Raw genomic sequence first — 24,047 nt, 5'->3', positions numbered from 1 at the left:
AAAAAAGTCTAAGAATACCTGGGTAAAGCTGGAAACAGATCCTATCCTGATGTTTGAATTTGAAATTCCAAGTTGTTCCAATTTTTCAAAAATGTGAAAAGAGTAGATGGAGATATGCTGTATTTTAATGCAAGATTGTTTGTATTTACTCCAGCATCAATTTCAGAAATGATCTTGAGTTGTTTCCTTTCAAGGCCACACATTTTGAAACAAGAAATGTAAAGCATCCCTAAGACATAGCACTGGCTTTCCGCAGGTTTTATTTCTTTTTTCATTCACCACAAGCCGTAGAAGAACAAAGTCCTTCTTTCCCAGCAGTTCAGCAAGTAAATTCTCTGAGACCAATTTTACAGGATCATTTTGGAACATTGCAAGTCTCTTGTTGATTTTTAGAAACTTGTTTTTGAATTTGTTATAACAGATTTTTCATTTCGTAACATGAGAATTCGCAATACATTGTTCCCTATGTAAAGGGTTTTTAAGGATCAGAACAGTTTTCAAGGAAACAGTTATTTTCCGGATATTATGCTGAGGTGAGCTCGGAAAGAAAAGTCATCACGTCTCCGCCGTGACTCGAACCCAGGCCCTCTTGCATACCGGGCAAGCATGCTACCATCTACACCACTGGAGACACATGAATCTGCCTTCCAGAGTCTCCAGTGGTGTAGATGGTAGCATGCTTGCCCGGTATGCAAGAGGGCCTGGGTTTGAGTCCCGGCGGAGACGTGATGACTTTTCTTTCCGAGCTCACCTCAGCATAATATCCGGAAAATAACTGTTTCCTTGATATCTCTGGCTGAGAAAAAAGCCATCTATATCTCTCTAGAACAGTTTTCATTACAATGAGACCTTCGCTATAATGGTATTCATTAAACAGGATTAGACTGTACTTCAAATCACTGGAAAAGCAACATTGATTTTGACATCGTACTCTATAAAGGTTGATGACACCCGTGTGTGACCAAACTTTGACAACCACAGCCTAAAAGACAATTTAATGCTTTCAAGAAATGATTAGTGATGATCACTTCATGAACGTGATCATTATTATGTCATCATAGCACATTTATATTGAACATATAGAGAGATACCATGTTACTGCAGCTTCCTGAAGAATTCCCATCCATAATATCTTTAGCCGCCTTCCTGAACGCATGGTCAAGGGTCGATAAAGCAAACTCTGGGTTCTTGAACATACAATATGCAAATTCAACTTCAAATTTGAATAGTAGCATTGCTCTAGAAGTTTGAAAATCCATTAAATAAACAATAGCGATTACAACAATCATAGAACTAAATTCTGTTTTCAATGAATAATAGCAGAAAAAAAATGGTGATTCTTCTTATAGATTAATTACATGAAATACATGTAGTATTATACTAGTGAAAAGACTACGGGTAGTTTAGCTGACATGAATGAGGTACAGAAGTTTTTAGACTAAAGTAAAATGGTTTGCCCCTGTATGAAGTTTTTTCTCTCCTGAAGTGAGTCACTGGTAATGGCAAAATATTATGAGTGTGTTTTTTTTCTATTGCTGATTTTTCAACTTTCTCACACATTTTTTTTTTTTCATTTTTGACGAGCCGTCCAGATTAAACAGGTTTTTGGATTAGCAGAATTCTAGTGTAGTGTAGATGCTATAAAGGCCATGCCAAAAAAAAAAATCCAAAGAAAACGAATCATTCAAACTATCCCAAACTGAAAGCGTGTTAAGTCAGAAATTTGGATACTACAAACCCAAAGCAATAGAGCAGTAGCTTACGCTGTATTAAACACTTGGAGAGTTATTAGAGAGTGAACTTCCCAGGTAGATGAAAATATCATCCAGCATGTCTGCTCATGTGTTTGTTCCCCTCGTGCGACTTACAGAAGATCTTGACTCCTCAGACTTTCACGATACTAAAGAGCACAGCAAGCTATGCATTAAAGACCCCATCATAAAGGAGAGAAAATTATTGTTGCTTCTGTAACATATTGGTCAGCACAGTAGCCAGGATTGCAAGAGGGATGGTGGTTCGATTCCCTATACAGGGCAGTAGAATTTTCTTTCCATAATCATTATTACATTATTCAGTTGTCAAAACTCAAAATCTTATATTAGTTAATAACGCTATTTTATTATTCAAACACAGGATCAATAGAAGATTAAGTAGGTCTGAGTAATATTGGAAAAATTTATTCTTTGAATATCGTTCTTATTATAATCTTTGCAGGAACCACGTTCTCCCTTTAGTGGGGGGTTATAATGTAAATCCCCCCCCCCATGAACTGTAGGTTGGAACATGTACACAAGATTTCATTCAAACTAGGCATTGTGAGTGTTTAAATACCATTAATTAAATTATAATCACCCTGTCCAATCACAACATATACTTTCAAGATATCACAATAGTTATACCCACTTAACAAGCACAGTATAATGTTTGTAGCAATCTTCAGCAAGCAAGATTCCTTCCAGATCATAACTGTGATACTTCAGCGCAAAGATCTTCAACGACTCTGAAAGAAAAAAGACAACCTGAATTGACAGCAAAGAAGTTTTATTAAATTATTTTTATGACACACAAAAACAAAAACATTGTCATCATCATAAGGTGTCGTCACCGATTCGAAGGTTGGTAATCATGGCTCTCTCAAAGACAACAAATGGTAAAAATTGCTGGTAGAACCCTATACGCGATTTGTTCAAAAAATATCCAACCATATTTTTTTTTCGTGCCTAAACCAATGAAGCTAGGGAGGCATGGTTTAGTGCACGTATGTAGACAATCTTAGTATACATGTTTGAATTTTTTCCTGCCTGCAGAAGCTGCCAGTTACCAGCAGACCGCACATGAGTGAATACTGTCGTATTTTCTGTTTTCGACAAAAAGGCAGGGAAAAGCTGGAAAAGCCAGTCCCCCGAAGCAGAATGTTTTTCATTGTTCTGCAACGAGCCCTCTGCTGACTGAAAATGTTCTGCAGTTCCCATAATATATAGTTTTCTACTTTTTTTTAAAAATCTTCCAGATTGTTCTGCAGTAGCAATGATTGTTCTGTGACGTACGTCACAGATTTCGGCATTGCAGATGGTAAAGATGGTATTACAGACAGGTAAAAATTCAAGCACTTGCACTAGGTTCACCTATATACGTGCACCAAACCATGCCTACCTAGCTTTATTGGTTTATGCTCAAAAAATTATGGTTGGATACTTTTTGAATAAATTTTATATACAGTCTAATAACTCATTAACACTGAACGCTCCTGTAAAATGAGCTTTCAACGGGGGGCCCTGACATCCTAAAGAGGGACCATGAGCAACTCCAAGAGCATTATGGGCTTCCAGGCAGTGATTTTTTTGAGGTAATCTTTTCCTAACTAGAAATGCCTGTTTACCCATTTGCATGCTTAATCTTGAATTAAGATCTCAATAATAAGAGAGTAGGTCCATGCGTTATGAGGGCATTAAAGGGCCACCTTCTACTAAGTTCGTATTGAACAAAATTATAATGTTCATCCCAGGGCCGGAAACTGAAGCAATGTCAGCCCCCTTCCCATATAAAGGGGGGAGCATGGCTTTCAATCACATTATTGCATACAGAGGCAAGGTGTGTTTATAAGAGGGCTTAACTGGCTATGTTCGGAGGAGCAGCAAATTTGGGAAATAAGTGGTTGAGAAAATTAGAATTGGATAAGGGTAGTAGATTTTGTACAGCCCATAGGCAAGATATGTATAGAGCTACTGAAAGGGGCAAAAAACATCTGAAGAGAAAAAATAAGAAAATAGTTCATGAGAGGCATTTCTGCCGAATATTCAATATTTAGCCATTCAGCCAAATCACAACCTAGAGAGGAGGTATGGGACCAATAGAGTCAGATTTATTGTTTTATTGGCTCAGGTTTCTGATAATATGTATGTACCCAATAAAACAATAAATCTGCTGCGCGCCTCTACCTAAAGAGTAGGAATGGAAAGCAGTGATTTGGCCGACAGCCAAATTTCGAATATTCAGCAGAGATGCCACTCTATTCATGACCTATTTTCTTACTTTTCCTCTTTAGATGTTTTTTACCCTTTCAGTAGCTCTATACGTACCTTGTCTAGGTACATCCTTCAGTTAGTGAAGTTGTATAATTCATGCTCACTTCCACATAAGTGCAGTCAGACTCCATTTTCAATTTCATGTTTACCTTATCCTAGAAATTTATCCTGACAAACCTCTTTCACAGAAAGGGATATACACCACACAATAAAATATAATCAGTGAATTTTTAGTTTATGGTAAAAATTCCAATTAACATTATTTTTTTAAAATAGTTTGTTGTTCCTAGATTTGCAAAGATATTCAGCCGAATACCTAAGCATTTGGCCAAACCGAATATATACCAAAAGGTCTGAATATTAGTTCCATCTCCACCACAGAATGAGGGTGACTAGGTCAAGTCAGTGACCTAGAATGCAAGGGACTGGGTCTACAGCGTGATTCAAAACTCAACATAAAAGCTTTTGATTGGATATAAAACACAAAAACAAAACAGAATCACATAGGAATGTATGAGCGGAAATCCTAACCTAATAAGCAGAAGGATAAATGAAGATGCAGAATTGACAAGCCAATAACGGGTAGAGAAACTCTTTATTTAGTGATACTTTACATGAGGTCAGCACGTGTGCACTAAGTTTTACAAGAGTGCTTAAAGTTCTTAATATCCACAGTTATGCATGCTTCACAACGGCGACACATTGATTCGCAAACCCGTTCAAAAATACCTGGCATTTTGTGGCTGTTTGCAGCTGCAACGTAGATTCTTGCAACAAGGTGGGTGTCAGATTTAACGGACGATTCATAGACCATAGCTTTCAGTCAGGGTTTCCCACATGAAGATACCATGCTAGATAAATCTATTACTACTGAACCACACATGTCGTACCTCGTCGATAAATCTGACAATCATGGTGGCCATTGAGCAGGTCAACCCCGCCCAATCCATCGAGGCACAAATGCTTCCAGCTGACAAGGTTGGGGCTTCCGGCCATACATTCCTATGCGATTCTGTTTTGTTTTTATTTTCTCCACATCCCCTAAAAGTTTGTAGGTTGAGTTTTGAATCACCCTGTATAAGCGAATACTCCTCAAATAGTTAGGTAGAAAATCATCAGCATTTGTGTGCAAAGAAAGAACTTCTCCACCCTCCTTCCAATACTTTTGCTACTTTTGCTGAATGGGTGGGGCAATCACAGCAACCCCCCCCCCCCCCGTATCCACTTATAACTAGATCAATATTGGAATGACCTAGAAAATACATAAGCATGGGAGTGATCAAAAAGTGTCCTAGAGAGTGAAGGACCAGGTCAGTGAGATACCAAGAGAGTGACCAAGAAAGTGCATGTGTTGCAAGGCCATAACTATGTACTTTGTTAGCTGGGGCCAAAGCTGTATTAAAGATAAGCGTTGTTACTTCAACGGAGAGGCCTGATGCAAACTTTCGCGCCACAGAAATTGCGGTAGGCATATGAACTACAATTGTAAGCTAATTTTTCAGCGTAGCAACCACCAATTTATTTTTTATTCTTATCTTTTGCTCTTCCCAGTCACGTTGTAGCTGGTGCTCTTTTCCCCCATCTCATTTCATTTTAAAATCGGCATTCTTAATCAATAATTCTTCATTTATCAAAAGGCTGTTCTCTGGGTTAAATTAATTTGTTTTCATGTCTCTACACCATTTCCTTCGAGTTTATTCTTCTCTATTTAATCATGAGAGAAAATGTTAAATTATTGTGGCTTCCTAGGATGGCGAGAGAAATTCCAAGTCGGAAGAAGCTCATCTAAATAGATTTCGGCAGGTTAAAATGACAGCAGGTTAGTAAAATATGTATTTTACTGTTCAGCTAAGAAATATTTTCAAATATTGTAAAAAAATTACAATATCAAATAAAATTTCACATTGTAGGCCAACTTAATTTCTGTCAATTCAAAATACCTATGATGGTTGATCATGCAGCAAAATTTCTAATTTCTAATAATTCAATTATAAAAATTTATTTGGCTGCTGAGGATCAAGTTCATTTTTTTTCCTGTCTTATCCATGTTAAATTCACCTCACTTTACATAATTTATTCTTACATGATTATTTTGCAGAACCAGTTAATTGTGTAAAGTGAGAATACACCTGTACAAAATTTCTGGCACATTAATATTTCCTGTATAATAAATTTATTAATAGGCTTAACAAATACAAAGTCACCATAGCGATTAAAAAATTTAAATTAGTTGCCAAAATTGAATGTACGTGGTTAATAAATTAGAGTCAAGACAACACACAAAATTTTGGTAGTTGCTATGTCCTGGAAAAGATGGAAGAAATGATATTTTTGAACCTGGTTTTCTCAGAGAAAATGTTTGGCTCCTAAAAGTCTTTTCCCACCACCTCAATTTTTTAGGGATTTGTCAAGCCCAGCTTTATCAATAGCAAAAGACATTCATTGTTGTGCAGATAGTTTAAACAAAATTATGAGAAACAAACTAACATTTTCCCCTGCGTTTAACATTTTCTTTCATTTTTTCCAATATTAGTTGGGGTTCTTGTGGCAAAGTTGACTACGATTGCCAGTGTTTGCAACCATCATTTCCTAGAATGGTGTTTCATGAACATCAGCCAGAAAGATCGTTTGGTTCATAACGCTATTCCTAATTCCCAAGCAATGTCAAGCAGGACATACCCTTCTCACAGACATCACATATGTATATCTTGTATAACCATCGTCAGCAATCATCCAGGTGTGCTTTCTGGGTCCATTTTTGCATCCTCTTCTACTAACCATCAACTTCAGATTACTCTTCTATGATAACTCCAGTGTCACGCAGTACTCCTATTGCAACTGTCATATCCACTGTCTTCAGATTTATTTAATCACGTTTGTCTGCACCTGGATATATGAAGTGCATTGAAAGATGGTTTGCAAGGGAAAGGCAAGCAAGAACGATTGTTTACACTGGTTTTTGAGGAAGTGTCATTAAAACCATACTTGGTCTACAATAAGTGCTGACATTGACAACATTCTTTAGATCCCCCCCCCCTCCTGTAAAAGAACGTAAGTTAAGATGTATGCTGTTTTTTATCCCTTTTAATTACTGGTTCATTTTATATGCATTTTCTATTATATTAATTTGAGCCGCAACAACAAACCCTTGAAACTGTTTGTTTGACACTTTTTTTAAGTTTAGTGCGTTTGGTGTGGATGTAAACAAACCATGTAATATTTTAGGTATTAATGACATTTTCTTCCTGAATCGAAATGTGAAACCACCCATAAAAGAAACGTTTGCAACATCAATTTCACATTCAACATTTTCGCAAGTGACAGCCAAAATATGAGATGTCTAAATGTCAGTATGATTCATAATTTAGGAAAAATTAAAAAAAAAAAAATTAACGAAAAAAATTCAATTTTTCTCATTTTGATTTTCCTGAATAATCGGTCAACTTGTTATAACTAGTTTCTTTTTCATCTTGCACCCCCAAAAATGATTTATTATACCACCAGTTTAGAAGTACTTATTTACGTCATTAAGATTTTTATAAGTATGAAGTCTTACGACATTGGCATGTTACTTGTGGCTGTTTTACATCGGAAGTCACATTTGTAACTCATTTTCGTCATACACAAGTTTCTAGCTGATAAAATAAATGTATTTTTTCTTACTTCACAACTTGGTTTTTCTTTTTTACTTTTTGCAATAACAGACAATGGCAAATTTTTATACGTATATGGGAGTTCTGGAGTACGAGTTCCAGATACGTATGGAGGGGAGTTCTGTGTACAATGAAAGTAATTTAAATGCTTTGCATTGAAAATGAAATATTATTTGATCACTGTATGAAGTTGTGTACCGTAACATGGCTTAACAAATCACAGGTTAATTAAAATTGAACTTTGTATGAAATATTTTGATGAGAAAATGGCCTCATAATATGTTGAATATTCCATATAATTTTGAATTATTAGCACTTTTCGTTTTGGAAATAGACTGGGACAGCTCTGCTAATGGATGTCATAGCTAATGCATCATGTAATAGTATAGTACATTAATGCTAATAAGTTTAATACATTTTAATGCATTTTTGTAGTTTTTATTTTGTCAATTTTACTATTTAGTGGGCATCCAGCTGAAATTGCGTGGAGTAATGAATAACCCCTAAGCTATTTTCCAGATTTTTCCATCAGTATTATGTAGATATATTTATGGGGTACGAAAACATTTAGTAAATGTTGCAACCATCAGTTTTCACATTTGCTGCACACCTCAAATATTCTTTTAAAATTTTACACATTTCCGCCCAGATAATTTGATTATCTTCTTCTGATAATTTTTTCTTCTTCTAATTGTGTCTACATCTTTAGAGATTAACATTTAAAAAGCCATCCCCGGGGTGGATTACAAATAAATTCCTTTATCCAGAAAACAAGCAATGTAATTTGAGGCCGTTCAAGTATTATGTCAGCAAGTTTTTAGCCATTTTTGACCCCCCCCCCCCCGTCAGCAAAACTGAGAAAATCCAGAGCAAAATTTCATCAGTACTGCCCCCCCCTACCTCCTAACACATATCTGTGGGATTAGAAACGTATGCAGGAGGAGGGGGCATAGGGGGCTCGTGCGCCCCTCAGACTGATTTTTTTTTTTTTTTAATGTAAAAACATTTTTTAAAAAATAAAACTTTCGAAAGAAAATACCTTTATATGTTATTATAATCTATTTGTTAATTTCAATGCTATTTGAAGGCTAAGGACTCAAAATTTCTCTAAGAAATTCAATGCGCCCCACCCTATTTAAGCCACGTATGGTAAACCCTTGACCCAAGGACCAAATGTGGCCGTGGTCCTGAAGGTTATCTGATGTGGCTTGCCCCCCCCCCCAAACCCAATTTTGTAAAAATGAACTAAGTGGCACATTTACAGATCAATTAAATGCCCTGTGGCACAATAACAGAGCATTTAAGTGGCTTGTGGCACATTCAAAGATCACTTAAGTAGCCCGGACACAGTTCCAAATCACTTAAACGATCCGTGCCACATTTAAATATCCCTTGAGTGGTGTGTCACAATTTTAGAGCACTAAATCTCCCCCCCCCCCAGTGCAGTTCTACAGCCTACAGCACTCAAGTTACCAGCGTAACATTCCCAGATTGCTTAAGTGATCCGTGACATAATTACGGATCATTCGAGTGATACGTTGCACAGTTCTATAGCACTTAAGCAGCCGGGACACATTTTCCGAGAACTTGAAGGATCCATGAAACATTTAGAGATCACTAAAGTGGCTCTGTAGGGGACTTATCAATAGGTAGAATGTTAGTTCAGGTGCCCACAAACTAGCAAAAGATTTTTCTCGTTTTTGGTGCACAGAGTAAAATGCCATTAAGAATATTTCATATTTTCATAAAGGGTAATGATGGTTGATGACGTAAGCATCATCCAAACCCCCGTCATCAAAAGTCAGCAAATTAGAAACCCCCATCGATGCCGACGTAATACTTTTTAGTCGAACCCCTTTTTAGACTGACCCCTTTTTAGTCGAACATGTGTGTTTGAGTTTTAAATACTACACAATATCAAACTGGTGGAGGAAGGGTGGTGAACTGTCAATCAAAATAGATGAGGGCATGGTCAAACCTCTCCCCACTTTCCTACACATAGAACCAGGTGGCACCTAGCATCAAATTGGGTGTGATCTAAAGAGTGTAAGCATTTGGAATGACCAATAGAGTGATCTAGGGAGCAAGGAATCAAGTTATCCAAGTCACCAAAAAAGAAGCCAAGGAAGTGTGCAACCAAAAGGAGGACAGAGAAATATCGAAAAGGGGTGTCTTAAGCTGCCTATAGCCCAGGGTTGCAATTTTTTGGGAATGAGTGGTCAAGAAAATTAGACTAGAATGAATACCGGGGTCCCGAGGTAAATGGGGAGGCCTCACAATGAATGCACACTTATTTTGCTTAATTTTTTCCTCTTTAAGGGAGTGGGGGGGGGGGGTACCGCGAAGGTACGCTACGGCTCTGATGAATACGCCTCTGGTTATAACATAAATGTATTATAAAAAACAAAACACATAACCCGAAAAAGCGTCGAATAAAAGTGCATTCATTAGAAACTAACCTTCGAACGCGCCCCTGTTCGGGACATCAATCGAACCCCGAGTCATAATTCGCAGCACCGAGGGACCAAGGGCTACTAACAAAACTTGTAAACAGCGCGAAACATTCGTTCGAACTACTGTTGCCACACGGCAAAATGCAAGTAGTAATGTATAAGACGTCATTAAAGATTCTACCAAATTTACAAATGTGATGTTAAGGAATGGTCTTAGCTGCGAATTTGAAAGCGGACCACCTTGTATGTTTGTTGACAAAATAATTCCGATGGCTTTGACAGGTAGTGAAAAAAATATCGTTTTTGGAATTTGCCGTTATCTATGATTTAAAAAGAATACTGGTTGATAGTTTTTCGTTTGCTCTTTGAATAATAGATAACAGCACGAATCCTATATTTTTTCTGTTTGTAATTTATTAATGCAGTTCTCGAATTACTAGATAGATGACAGCAAAAGCCATCATTGACTTCAAGTGCATGCCTGACCATATAAAGTTAGAACATTTCGGGCTACTTTTTTGGCTATTTATGTGGATGATTTTGACTGGAAATTTTTTAAAGGTCTGGCAACACTGATTGGAAGTGCGAGATCATTGTTTGTTGTTGTATTGCATCTCCATAAAGCCCTGTTTAATTGAAGAAGTATTGCGTCTCCTTGGGCGAAATCGATATCTCCGAATTCTTTTAGCCCCGAAAATAGCTCGTTATTTCGGAAAATTAGCGAAAATGGCCGTGGAAGTGAGCGTTGAATACTGGTAGTGTATTTAATTAGCTCATTAACTATAAAATTCGAATAGTTGTGTAACTATTATTAGTTCTTTCATTTCCAAGTTGAACGAGGAAGTGGGTGAGCAAATTAACAGCTTCATCCTAATGATATAAATAATGTGTTTTATAGTACAACCGAACCTTTAAAAAAGTGATCAGGTATACCACTTTGTGCCTGCTGTGTTTCTACCTGCGCGATATAACGAGGGGGTTACCGTGTAAATAAATATGAATTTCGAGTCGAATGCTTCAATGTCAGTAAAATGTAATTCTCATCTCTGGAAAAGGGAAACGCATTTCTGGGCTCCGTAGGCTTAATGGCATTTGTGTGATCGATAAATTGGTAAATTCCCAATGTAGGGTATACTGTTTTCTTGGCAACTATTTTTTTATCATCCGCTAGGGTTACCAGAGGAACGGTAGAAACACCCATTAATCGGAGAGGGTGGTGTTGGCGCAATTTTTAGGCTTAGTCGAAAACTTGGCGGCACAAAGGATCACCATAGTGTAGCAAACTACAACCAATAGTGTAAAAATTTGTTATTTTACCGACTGTTGATACATCCCTTGGGGACGCCTTCAAGACTGTAAGAGACGTAGGGCGGGATGCAGGTCTTATCGGACCATAATACATTGGGAAAGAGATTTTTCTGGTTGTTATGCCTATACAAAAAAGGCAGAGGATACGTATATGAAACCGGATGTTTATTCAATGCACATTGAAGGCTTGCAGTGCCATCACGCTCCTTGCAGAATATTTTGGAGTCGTGTGACACTGGACGTTTATTCAATGTACAGCAAATTTAATTAGTCGTTTGCCCAGTTTATGTACATGCCCACTGCGGTGGTCATAATGACGGGCTCGCATCGCGAGGATCTGGGCTCGAACCCCACCGTCACCACAATGGTGTTCAGCTGAAGTTGGTTTTCTGTGGTTCCCAATTTTGAGGTGCAAATGCGAGCCGATCTCCCCATTAAAAAGTCTCGCCACAGAGAGCAACAGGCCTACAACGATAAATCATTCAATCATAACACTTCACTCATAGTTAGAAAAACTGGTGGCAGATGGCAGCACTACACATAACAAGCATTACACAGAAACAAACTTCCCGTCAGGTTTCACTACATGTACACGCACATTCTTGCATGTACCAATTCATTAGAGGTTCCGCAGAGGAATATGGACAAAGTGCATGTGTGGTTTAGTAGTTATGTACACGAAGTTCCACAGAGAGAATATGGACGAGGTGGTTTAGTAGTAGTTTATGTACATGAGATTGCCTTAACTTTTCAAAATAAATAAAACAAATAGTTATTGCATCTATGTTATTATTAGCACTATGGGATTTTGTTTTTATTTTGTTGTGGCTGTTCACTCTGCCAGCCAGGGTGCATGCTTTGCTCACTGATCCACCACCCTACGCAGCAAGCGCATTTATCCTTTACCCTGCATAAGAGTCAGTGAAAATGAATAGATTGTCATGATGGCTTACATCGTGCCTTTCTCCCCATCACACAACTTATAGCAGGACCTCTAGGCTGCGACCTTTGGCTGGCTATAAAGAATTTTCAGCGTGACAAAAGAAAAAATTATGTGAATCATTCCAGGCCCCTAGATGGAAGCTTCAATCCTCCAACATCCACTTGCCGCTAATGCACATGCCTGCTGATATCAGAAGTGATGTCACTTCTTGTTCTGCCATACTCCGAATAAAGTTTCGGCTCTGTGTACATATTCACAGTCATACGGAAAACCTTAAAACTACTGTCTCCTCGGGTAATTGAACCCAGGTTCTCTTGAATATCGGTCAAGTGTTATCGGTACGTTAACTGTCATGGCCTCCACAAGAGTTGCTAACATTGGGGGACAATTTTTTTTTTCACCCTATAAATTCATAACAGAAGACCCTATAAAACAAATTGTCTCAGAATCAAACAAGGAAATAATTTTGCCACCAGTTTTAAGATGAACGAGAGCCGTTCCATTTTTTTCCATGAACTAGTGGTTTCATGTAAAAAATTTCCATCATGGTTTACTTTGGATATGGTTATCAATCCTAAATTATCACCAGGGTATCTGTCTAGACGTTATTTGTAGGGTCCTGTTTTTGCAAAAATTTTATTTTTTGACAAAAATTAGTAATTTTGGGGGAAGCAAAATAATCTAATGAATTTATCGCAAAAGAAATGAACTGCCAAATTTATGGTTTCATGAATTTATATTTTGTGAAGGGTCCTGTTCTTCAGATTGAGAAGTTTGTGAAGGGTCTGGGAAATGAACCCAAATTTTGGCTGAACAGACCCTCAAGTCCGATATGATCACATAGGGTATCTACCATGTCCATTCTTGCCCCACTTTTCTAATGTGATGACAATATTTCCATTTGTTGATGTTATGAACAGAAGTTACAAATCATCTATTTTACTTGTAATTTGTAATGTTCGAAATATGTTTGGTTATTTTTATTCCATTAATGTAATTTATTTAATGTTTCTCTTCTAACTTTTGTTTTAAGCGGCAAGTGAGGTTACGCCCCTCGCTTCAAGGAGCTGCAGAGAGTGATAATCAATGCTGTTCCTGATGCTGTAGTGAGGGGCTCTGTTGGAAGGCAATGTAAGTTCATTCATTTAATGTCTTATCATTTCTTTATCTATGTCTATTATGCCTTTTTCTCCCCACCTTCACGAGGACAAGGCCTTGACCATTGTTATCTATTTTTGTTTTCCCATAAGTTCACTATAGTCTGGTTGCGGCGACTGTCAATAATCCCCGCCTGGGGAGCCCTTCCCAATTTCAAGCTGTAAATGGGAGCCGATCTCTCCATTAATAAGTCTTGCCACAGAGAGCAACAGGTCTATAATTACGGTACAGTTGTTCAGTCATTACACTTCATTCATAGTTCGAAAAATGGATGACTGATGGCATAACTGTAACAAGCATTACACAGAAAGAAACATCATTATAGGTTCACAACACGTGCCCGCACATTCCAACATGTACCAATCCGTTAGAATATCCGAAGAGAAATATGGACAAGGGGCGTGTGTGTGGTTTAGTAGTAGTAGTAGTGATCTTTGGTTTTCTGAGTACTGTTCAGCTGTGGTCAAAAAAGCTTGCAGAAAGCTTACAGTTTCATTTTCAAAAAGATTTCTTCGCATTCCCTAAAAGTCATTCTTCCACTTTTCTGAGGCTTAGTTCATTCTGGACTGGAGTATGCTTTAAGGCAAAGGCTCTCAAACGTTTTCATCCGTTGCCCTAATCAATGCTTATTCGTGATATTTAATTTTAGGCTATTTTCTTTAATTCATTGAATATCCACATGGACAACCATCGCTGAAATAAAAGACAGATAAAATTAACGTTATCACAAGGAGGATAAAAGAAAGATTTCATAACAGAAGGAGTTCAGATAAAAATGGCTTCTTTCCTGGATAAACTCTGAAACAGGCCTGTCATTTGGAGTTTTAGAAAGTATGCTAGAAATGGTACAGTAGAGTCTAGTTTATCCAACATAAACGGAAAGGCAGAACGTCGGATAAGCAAAATGTTGGATAATAGGGAGGTGTTAAGAAAAAGACTATTACATGTCAAACTATGTTAAAATTTAAAATATTATGAACCTAATGTTTTACAACAAAACAACAGAAAAAATTGACTGATTACAGAATATTCTGAAGTTAAATACAGCATACTTGAAAAATTTCAGTCCTGTGATGATTTAAAGAAATTTGTGATCGTAGTCTGCTTTCGTGATGAGTGTCGTTTCTTTGCTGCCAAGTCTTGTCATTTTTGAAGCATTATTATGTCAATTCCTATAGCTTCTTGTTGCTCGATGTATTTGATCGCAGTTTCTAGAGCCTTAGTCGTTGTGTGTAATTCTGAGAGGCTCAACAATTGGTGCTTGATCTTGCTCTTCAATTTCGTTGTTATCATGAGTACCAACTCGCAACTGTTTATGGAAATATTGAAGTATCCGCAAGGATGTGTGGTTCTGTACTCTTATCTCCCCCCCCCCCCTTTTTAGTTTCTAGTTCAGAAGCTATTAATCGTCTAGCTATATTTGGTAAAGAAACCAATTCTTCACCCCAGTACTGTACCTTTATATGAGCAAAAGCAAGGGGGCAGCTTGAGAAAAAAAAATCTCTGCACCTGTTTAGGACATTTTTGCACCCCTTTAGATAAATCTCTATCCATACCAAAGCTGCTTGAAAGTTTTTAATGCAGCTTTGATCCATATGGACCTATTTCTGGCACCCTGCGAGAAAGTATTTGTTGGAACTTATTTTTGGCACCCCCCACCCCATGTTTGATGCGTGAATTACGCATCTAGATTAGAGATGGGACAAATATCAGGCCCTTTTGCAGAACATTCACTTCAGCCGAATAATTTGTAGTGTTCCGGAATAATTTCTCTCACAAGTCCTTGTAATGATCACAGGATGGAACAGAATACACAGGACATCAGATTTATTCACAGACAGGTATTTACAAGCAGCAATTTCCCAAAAATACGCTTGGAGATCTCACATTGAGCAAGCAGTCCAACAATTCTGACTACCTCTTTCTGTCAATGCGTCATTTTTATAGACTCGTCGATCCGTCGCGAGACAGTTTCCAGAGAATTATATTTCATAGTACCACGTTGATGGTGCCACTTTCCAAAAATCAAAAGAGATTCTCTAGACAAATCCAGAAGCTCCAAGTATATCTTGACATTTTCGGTGTGGGAACAGGACATTACTGTCTCAAAGGATTCTTCAAAAATTGCGGAAAGACCAAATTTTCGTAACCTAAATTCTATACCTATATTCGGTCGAATATCAGTGTAAATCTAAACGCAACAAACTAATTTAAAAAAATTATATTCATTAGAATTTTTTGCATTAATTAACAATTTACTGATTATATTTTATTGTGTGGTGTATATCCCTTTCTGTGAAAGAGGTTATGTCAGGGTGAATTTCTAGGATAAAAAAAACATGAAACTGAAAAAATAATCCTACTCCAATAAAGCGGAAGTGAGCATGAATTACATCATTTCACTAACTCAAGGATATACCAAGATATGTATTGAGTTACTGAATGGGACAAAGAACATCTAAGAGGACGTTCAAGTATTACGTAAGCAAAGTTTTAGCCATTAGTGACCCCCAACCCCACTTGTCAGAAAAATTTTGTCATCAGCTCTGCCCATCTGAATCCTAATGCATATTGGTGGGATCAGTGATGTACACAGGAGGGGGGCTCGTGCCCTCTCCCATGATCAAAAATTTATTTTTTAATGCACAAAAATAGTTTTTTTAATTGAAATTTCGGTAAGAAAATACCTTTATATGTTGTTATAATCATCAATTTCTGTTAATTTCAATGCCATTTGAAGGCTATGAACTCAAAATTTATGTTTAAAGATAAATTTTGAATTAAAGATAAATAAATTAAAGATAATACATAAAATATAATAAATAAATAAAAAAAGATAATAAATTAATTAAAGATAAACAAAATTAAAGATAAATTTTGGTCGCAATGAATTTATTATTTAAGAAATTCATTGTGACCCACCCTCTAAGCCATATAATGAAAAATCACTTAAAGGTCCTTGGCCTGTGGACCAAATATGGCCCTGAGGGGTCATCTGATACAGCCTGCCCCTTCAAACCTAATTTTGTAAAAAGGAACCAAGCAGCACATTTACAGATCTCTTAAGTGTCCTGTAGTACAATTCCAGAACATTTAAGCGGCCCATGACAATCAATCATCATTTTCAGATCACTTAAATGACCCAGAAAACAGTTCCACAATACTTAAGCAATCCATGACACATTTAGAGATCCCTTAAGTGACATGTGACGTAGTTTTAGAGCACTTAAGTGGCCCCCAGTGTGGTTCTACATCACTCAAGTTACCCACGGCACAGTTCCAGAGCACTTTAGTTGCCTGGACACATTTCCAGATCACTTGGATCCGCGAAGCATTTGGAGATCACTAAAGTGGCTCTGTAGGGCACTAGGGCACCTATCAATAGGAGGGAATGTTACTTCAAGTGCCCACAAACTATCGAAAGGTTTTTCTCGTTTTTGGCGCACCGAGTAAGACGCCATTAAAAATATTTCATACTTTCATGAAGAGTGGTTGATGACGCAAGCATTATCCAAATCCCCTCCCCTCTTGTCATCAAAATTCAGCAAATCAGAACCCCCCCCCCCCATTGATGATGATGTAACACTTGAACGACCCCTAAGGGCGAAAAATATGAAAATAAGTTGTAAATTTTATGATGCCTTACTGTAGTAAATAATGGTTGACATTTCCTTAATTAGATGCATAATTGGTAAAACATGCTGGGAAAAAATTTATTGTATAAATTATTCTTATAAAATCACAATATATGATTTGATTGTCAGTGTCATGACAATGAAAGTCTTTCAACTGCCATTTTTTGAATATTTGTTCAAGTAATGAATTGTGTAATTGAAGTTCAACCATACAAAATTACCAATAATATTTCTTTTCAATTAAAAACATCAGTGTTATTCATAAATCTGATGAATTTCAGGAAAATGAATATTCGACTGCCAAATATTCTGTATTCAGCCAAAACTTTAGCTGAATATTTATTATTCAGCCAAAACTTTAGCTGAATATTTATTATTCAGCCAAAACTTTAGCTGAATATTTATTATTCAGCCAAATCACTATTCGACCCATCCCTAATCTAGATGTACAGGATGATTATAAAAAAACTATCCCGCCATATGGTCCCCTAACTATCATACCATTCACAGAAACTGAATGAAATTTTGGCATAAGGTATTTTGATGTATGCGCTCAAGAATGATATGGAAAACAACAGTGTCACTCTAACAGTTACGGTTACAGTGAGAAAATTTCAAAAATATCAAATGGCAACACCAAGTTTTTTGTATTGGAATGTGATCTCCATTGTGAAAAACCCTAAATAGCGTTCGAATGGCAACTGTAGCATGAAAATCACCGGCGGTAGATAGGCTAAAAGTGAGGACAACCAATAAGGACAGAGAAGCAGCATAAAATAAAGCATTTTATTGTGTTTCACAAATTTTCCACATGACCTTGTGGAGGACTAATTAGGCTGGGATCTCATCCGAAGAAAAGGTGTGACGAATGAAACGAACATTAATGCTCTGGTGCACGGCAAAGTCCTTTTTTCTTTTTCCTTGCCTAGCTCCAGGGATTTTCGTGCTACAGGTGCCATTCCAACGCTATTTAGTGTTTTTCAGTATGGAGATCGCATTCCAATACAAAAAACTTGGTGTTGCCATTTGATAATTTCGAAATTTTCTCACTGTAACCGTAACTGTTAGAGTGACACTGTTGTTTTCCATATCATTCTTGAGCGCATACCTCAAAATACCTTATACCAAAATTTCATTCAGTTTCTGTGAATGGTATGATAGTTAGGGGCCCATATGTCGGGATAGTTTTTTTTATAATCACCCCGTATATTGCTGAACACTGCCAAGGGGTAACAAAACTGATATTGCAGTGAACTTGATTACATGACTCCATACCTATAACAGTCTGTTCTGACATTTCGGATGGGACCTGTCGCCCTGATCATATAATAAAATTTGGATTGTCTGAGGTTTTTCCGGGTCAATGAAATGTCGAAGATCCAAAATTTCAGTAAATTTCGTTTTTCAAATTTCAATTTTACTTTGCATTCATTCTACTCTATTTTTATTGAGTTTCTTTTCCCTGATATATTTCCAGCGTCTTTTGAAGTCACAATCAATGATGTAGAAGTTTTCTCAAAGCTACAGATGGGATCCTTCCCTGACTTCAACGAGGTGAGTTATTGAATGATGTCATAACTAGAAGTTTCTATCGAATCAAAGTTGTATTATTTGGTGGTAATCTCTGTAATCTTTAGTCCAATTATATGCTGAATTATCGAGAGAATATTCTGTTGGTTTCGTATACTCAAATGTTGAAACTCAACAAATTCTAGGTGAATAGGGAAAAATTGCCAGCTACAATTCACCAATGTAAAAATCACCACTAGGGAAAATTGCAGATAACAGTTTGGCACGAGTGAGTGATTGAACGAGGAGTGAATGTGTGAGTGACCAAATGAGTTGGTGAATAAGCTTGCCAGTGAATGAGAGACTAAATGAGTGAACGAGTGGGTAACCATATGAATGACCGGGTGAGTGAGCAGTTGAGCAAGACATTGACTGTATGAGTGGGTGAGTGGCAGTATTAATGCGACCCATACCTTCTTCAAAATATGGAACACACTTGTGAGCACCAGCATGAGCAAGAAACTTAGAGAAGTCTAACAACATAAATGCCCCCCCCCCCCCCCAGTTTTGACATGTACCTATTAGTATTAGTTAAGAATTCTTCAAAGGAATGTATATGAGGTGCATGTACGGTTATGTTGTACAACAGTCGATGCTCATTATAATGACCCCGCATTATAGGATAAGTCCCAAATGCTTTCATAGTACAATTATTATATGTGTTTTATTTTCTATATAATGACCCTCCCTCCCAATATGACATCTGTTTTTGACGAGACGAAGGGTGGTCATTATATCGAGCGTCGATTGTATTAATGACCAATTCAGTGGGCAAGTTAATGAGTGACTGGCTCACCTGTTCACACTCACTCACCATATAACTTCATTGATAAATTGTTTGTCTGTGAATTCATAGCCAGGAAAGGCTATGAATTATCATTTCAGTCAATTGTATGATGATGAATTTTCCTCCCTTGAATTGATGGCAATGAATTTACTTCAAACGGCCAAGTTGCCATCACAATTTTGAAAAATCAGCTTTGGCACAGAAGATTTTCTACGTATGATGATTAAATTGAAGCAGATGAATGTAAAATATTTGAAATTTGTGTAACCATTTCCATCAACATAGGGAAAAGTTCAATCCTTGGGATAAGTCTAAAAAAATTATTTTGGCCATTCACGAAAAAAAATGTTTAACAGCTTAGAAACTTTGGCTGGCACCAATTTCTTTCCCAATTTGTCAAACATTGTTCAAATGTGCCTCTAAATTCTGCCAATGGGATGATTATAGCAATGGAACTGTAATTTTCCCATAACAAAACTGCAGTTTATACAGTTTTAGAAGTTAGATTCTAGTTGTTTTGGCTTATTCAAAGCTGCAGTCAATTCAATGACTTTTCTTTTACATCTGTTGCCTTTTTGAGTATTCATTAGCTCTTAGCAGGGCCTGACAAATTCTGGGTTGCCAGTGGGACAGAAAAAATCATTTTAACTGAAATTTTCTGAATCTATAAGGGTGGATCCAATAAAAATGAAACAGTTGTTATAATTTGGTTTATTTTGTATGTGTGTGGCGAAACTTCATGTCAAAGTAGAGCAGGATGTATACAAGGAAGGCAACCCCCTATTGCTGAATGGACTTGCCCTTGGTGGTTGCATGGAATCACATGACATGTGCTGCTAGTCAGCAAACAGCATCACCCAACAGTCGATCTGTTTTCTACATCTGTGAAATGTTTGTGTTAAGAGTAACTTGGTGATATTTGTTTTTTATAGATAGAAGTTTGCAAAATGCACCGGAGGAAAAAGACTATGGAAAACGTGCACTGTGAATTGATTCGTTTGCAGGACTGGCACAAGCGCTTCCACTGTGCACTCACTTTCCTTTATTGGATTTTCTCTGCAATGCTCCCTTATATAGCAATGTCTGTTTCAGTTGATTATCTGGTTGACTTCTTTCACCAAAAGATCCATGATGAGATGAGATGACTGACCAGGTCATGCATCATCATTCACAGATTCCTGTCCGTTGCATAAATGCTTGTACCAGTCCAGTCCTGCACACAAGTCAATGACAAAGCATGTTCTCTATACACTTCCTTTATTTGCCGATGCAGTTCCCAAATTCAAACTCCTTCTGCAACTAAGAAAGCAAATAACATTACGCTGCTCTTCTTTACTTGCAAATATTCAGCAGACACAGATAAAAAAACAACTGATTGCCTGTTGGACGATACTGTCTGCTGACTGCTTCCCATTTTTCTAAAAAATCTCTCTTTAATTGCTAAGAAAAGTTGTCGCCTGAGGATTTGTGTGACACTATTTTTTTTAATATACAGGATGGTGCATTTCCTACTGTTTGCAAACTGTCCTATCTGAAGCAGTGTTTTCGAAAGTGGCTGCTAATTTACCCTACGCAAGGTTAGCGGAGAAGCAGGACAATAAAAAACATCTGGAATGATTGAGGTTTTGCCTCCTGCAGGCTACACAAATTTGGCCACTCATCACTTATTCTAGTTTCTCCTAAATTAGTGATTCCTTGAATTTTCTACCCTTTGCTATAACCAGTTTGCCCCCCCCCCCCCACTCCATTGAATATGCCTATGTCTCTAAATCACTCTTTTGGGTCAGAGACATGCTTTCGGTCACTCTTGGTTGCTCAGTGATCTGGTATTTTATTTTCTTGGTCACTAACATGCTCATACACTATATGTCACTCTTTTGCTCACTCGCATGCTTGCGAACTCTCTTGGTCATTCACTGACCTAGTAGTTTAGTAGTTCTCCCACTTTCTGGGCAGGAGGCATATTTATGATAGGGCTATACAAATTTTGCTACCCTTATCCCATATTACCAATTTTCTTGGTTACTCATGCCTCAAATTGGCCACCCTGAGCTAAAACCTGCTAAGTCTCTCAGTAAATATGCCCCGGGTATATAATAATATCTTTAACAAATAAAAAAAATGAAAGCATGGGCAGAGAGAGATATTGGGAGCATTACCCCCACCTTCATTGGCATAGCAGACTGATCTAATGTAAATGCATACATATCAATTGACATAATTATCATGTCCTCACCCTTTATATCGATATCATAGTGCCCTTCCAAATCTATCTCTGCCTATGTAGCCTAGAGGACAGGTTTGTGTGTTCATTCAACTGCAATCAGTCACCGTTGTGCAACAACTGCATCAAGATCTTATTCATAAATTCAGTTTTGTATATCCTGATTTGAGCCTGATTGGACAGTGGTGTTCTCAAGATGCACTTTTTCAAGATATTCTCTCTTCTCTAAAATTATAAGTGGAGATGTTGATTGTGTCTTGCCTTGATAGAAACATCAAATTTTGTTTTGTCATATAAGGCAATCGTCGACAAATATTAATCAAGATTCAGAGGTTTTAATGCCGCCATATAAGGCTTTGTAAGAGTTCTAGCAGGAAGTGTACAAAGACAGTCATGATGGTAGAAGCTTTGTCATTAAACATTGAAGAATCGGAAACGTCTGATTCGCTCATTTTGAAGAGAAGCCATGCCAAAAAAAATTTGACAAAATTGTTGGTCGTTAACATTCACATATTAAGTGGGTTGTAGAGCGTGAATATGGGTGTCACTGTAAGTCACCTAGAGAGTAGGGATCAGGTCAGTCAGTGGTTTAGAGTGTGAGCATGTGAATGATTAAAAAAGGGACTTAAAAAAGAGACATGCGTGCATTCACAGGAGTGGAGGCCAAGTGGGCTTTTGCACAGGATCGCGAAATGAGTGGTGAAGAGAGACTAGAATTGGAGAAAAGTGGCAAAATTAACATTGTAGTTCACAGGTATTCAAACCATAAATCTGCCTCTGGTCAATAAGGAACAAAAAATATGTGTAAGAATGAGGTTGCTTGCTGTTGGTTGAAGCCCATATCATTGATCTCTGGAGACAAGTACTGCACTGAAAAATCAATAAAGATTCAAAATGAATGAAAACCTCAAATAATTTGAGGTTTCCCGTTGGGGGAAAAAAGTTTATGCACCATGAGATGATTTTATTTCAGTTTAATTTATTGTTTCTAAAACAGACAACTGGTTCGAAGCAGTGTTTCTCAAACGGGCCACGAGGTATTTGCCCTTTCTTTTTTCGCCTGTACATTTTGCATTTGTCGTTTATTTCACCAAGCATTCTACTTACAAAAAATAACCAGGCCGCAGGCTTCCAAAGGTAACCCCTGGTTTAGAGTCATTGTTGCTCGATGAGATTAAGTTTATCATATCCTGATGTTTTTTAAAAATGAATTCATGTTTATTGAAGTTTCATTGTCGGTTTTTCACCAGGTTGCCAATTTGGTGAGGATGGTGAATATGGGTGGCGAAGTCAAACCAATAACGAAAACTCAACGCTAATATTGAAATGAGTCTCCTTTTCTACTCCTGTCAGGTCGTGGATGTCGTCAAAGCAGCAAATGAAGAAAAGGAGATAAAACCAGTCACTGGAACTCAGTCTAGCTGTGTGATCTCTTGAACAGAAGCAGTATTCTTTTTTTTTTTCGGCTTCTCTCTGAACTATGATCAACATTCAAAGGTTTCATTATGAAAGTTCTTCGGCAAAACATATTCTGCTGGGAAACTGGATGCACCGACCTTCTGGATGTGTGGTTGTAGATTCTGCACAAAAAATGTCACTTGTTACCTCAACCTATTAAATAAATTATTTGGAAATTTTTTTATTTTGTTTATGATACAAGCATTTTCTTGTAAATTCAATATAGGAGACAGTGCATACTAGAGCGATATGGTAAGCAATGCAACATCAATATGGACTGATCATGATGTACTGATACTGGAGAGCTACAGCTCAAAAAATTAGAAAAAGTAAGACGATACTTCCCTTAAGACAACATAATTATAGCCTTATGAATGAAAAAAACCCAAATTTATTCTTTTATTTAAAAAATTTTAGTATACTATACGATTGACTCGAGCCAAAGCAAAATGACAAGTGATGTGGCAACAACAAAAATGTTTTTGTGCCAAAACAGTGTTGCAGCAATCACAGATAATTCACTCTCTCCCTCTCAAAATATACAAGTGATTCCTGTTTTAACGAAAATATTTCTGTTTCCCTCAGATAAGTTTACATAGGAACAATGCAAAAATCTGGAATTCCTTTATAACGAAATTTCGTTACTGTGAAGTGATTTCTCTGGTTTCTTGGAGTTTGTTATAACAGAATTGAACTACTACATTCTTTTCTCGAGGATTCTTCAAAAGTCCCATCTGTCAGCTCTTTTTGTTGATGCACATCAAATTATGTAGACCGTAAGTTTTTTTTTTTAATAACACTCGGTTAAGAGCACTTTCAAAAGCACAGTGCAAA

General features: G+C 37.2%; 2 protein-coding genes across 5 annotated transcripts in view; one reads left to right on the top strand and one right to left on the bottom strand.

The window, feature by feature from the left end:
* The window catches only part of LOC149071116 (uncharacterized), a 48,216-nt gene extending 37,824 nt beyond the window's left edge, over positions 1 to 10,392 (bottom strand). Inside the window, exons 1-3 of one of the 3 annotated variants that reach the window (XM_089248208.1) lie at positions 10,138 to 10,392; positions 2,404 to 2,500; positions 1,092 to 1,239 (exon numbers count right to left, since the gene is read on the bottom strand). In XM_089248208.1, the coding sequence (XP_089104334.1) occupies positions 1,092 to 1,239; positions 2,404 to 2,500; positions 10,138 to 10,300 (408 nt within the window). In that variant the 5' untranslated portion in view covers positions 10,301 to 10,392. The remainder of the gene's footprint in view (positions 1 to 1,091; positions 1,240 to 2,403; positions 2,501 to 10,137) is intronic. The other 2 variants (XM_089248207.1, XM_089248209.1) reach the window with 2 other exon arrangements.
* A 177-nt stretch (positions 10,393 to 10,569) lies between these two features.
* LOC149071115 (migration and invasion enhancer 1) lies at positions 10,570 to 23,393 on the top strand. Of its 2 annotated transcripts, none has more exons than XM_089248221.1 (4): positions 10,570 to 10,886; positions 13,416 to 13,513; positions 18,653 to 18,729; positions 23,109 to 23,393. In XM_089248221.1, the coding sequence occupies exons 1-4, from the start codon at positions 10,858 to 10,860 to the stop codon at positions 23,190 to 23,192; spliced, it is 288 nt and encodes a 95-aa protein (XP_089104347.1). In that variant the 5' UTR covers positions 10,570 to 10,857; the 3' UTR covers positions 23,193 to 23,393. The 2 variants fall into 2 exon arrangements, with proteins under 2 accessions (XP_089104347.1, XP_089104348.1); XM_089248222.1 differs by having other exon boundaries at positions 10,721 to 10,886; positions 23,006 to 23,393.
* Positions 23,394 to 24,047: the final 654 nt, after the last annotated feature.

Source organism: Pholcus phalangioides, unplaced genomic scaffold (genome assembly GCF_987345545.1).
Source record: "Pholcus phalangioides strain wild (caught in Gottingen) unplaced genomic scaffold, Ppha-v1.0 ptg000019l_1, whole genome shotgun sequence".
Classification (NCBI taxonomy): Eukaryota; Metazoa; Arthropoda; class Arachnida; order Araneae; family Pholcidae; genus Pholcus; species Pholcus phalangioides.
Note: the sequence above shows the minus strand (reverse complement) of the source record. Positions and strands in the feature narration are given on the sequence as shown.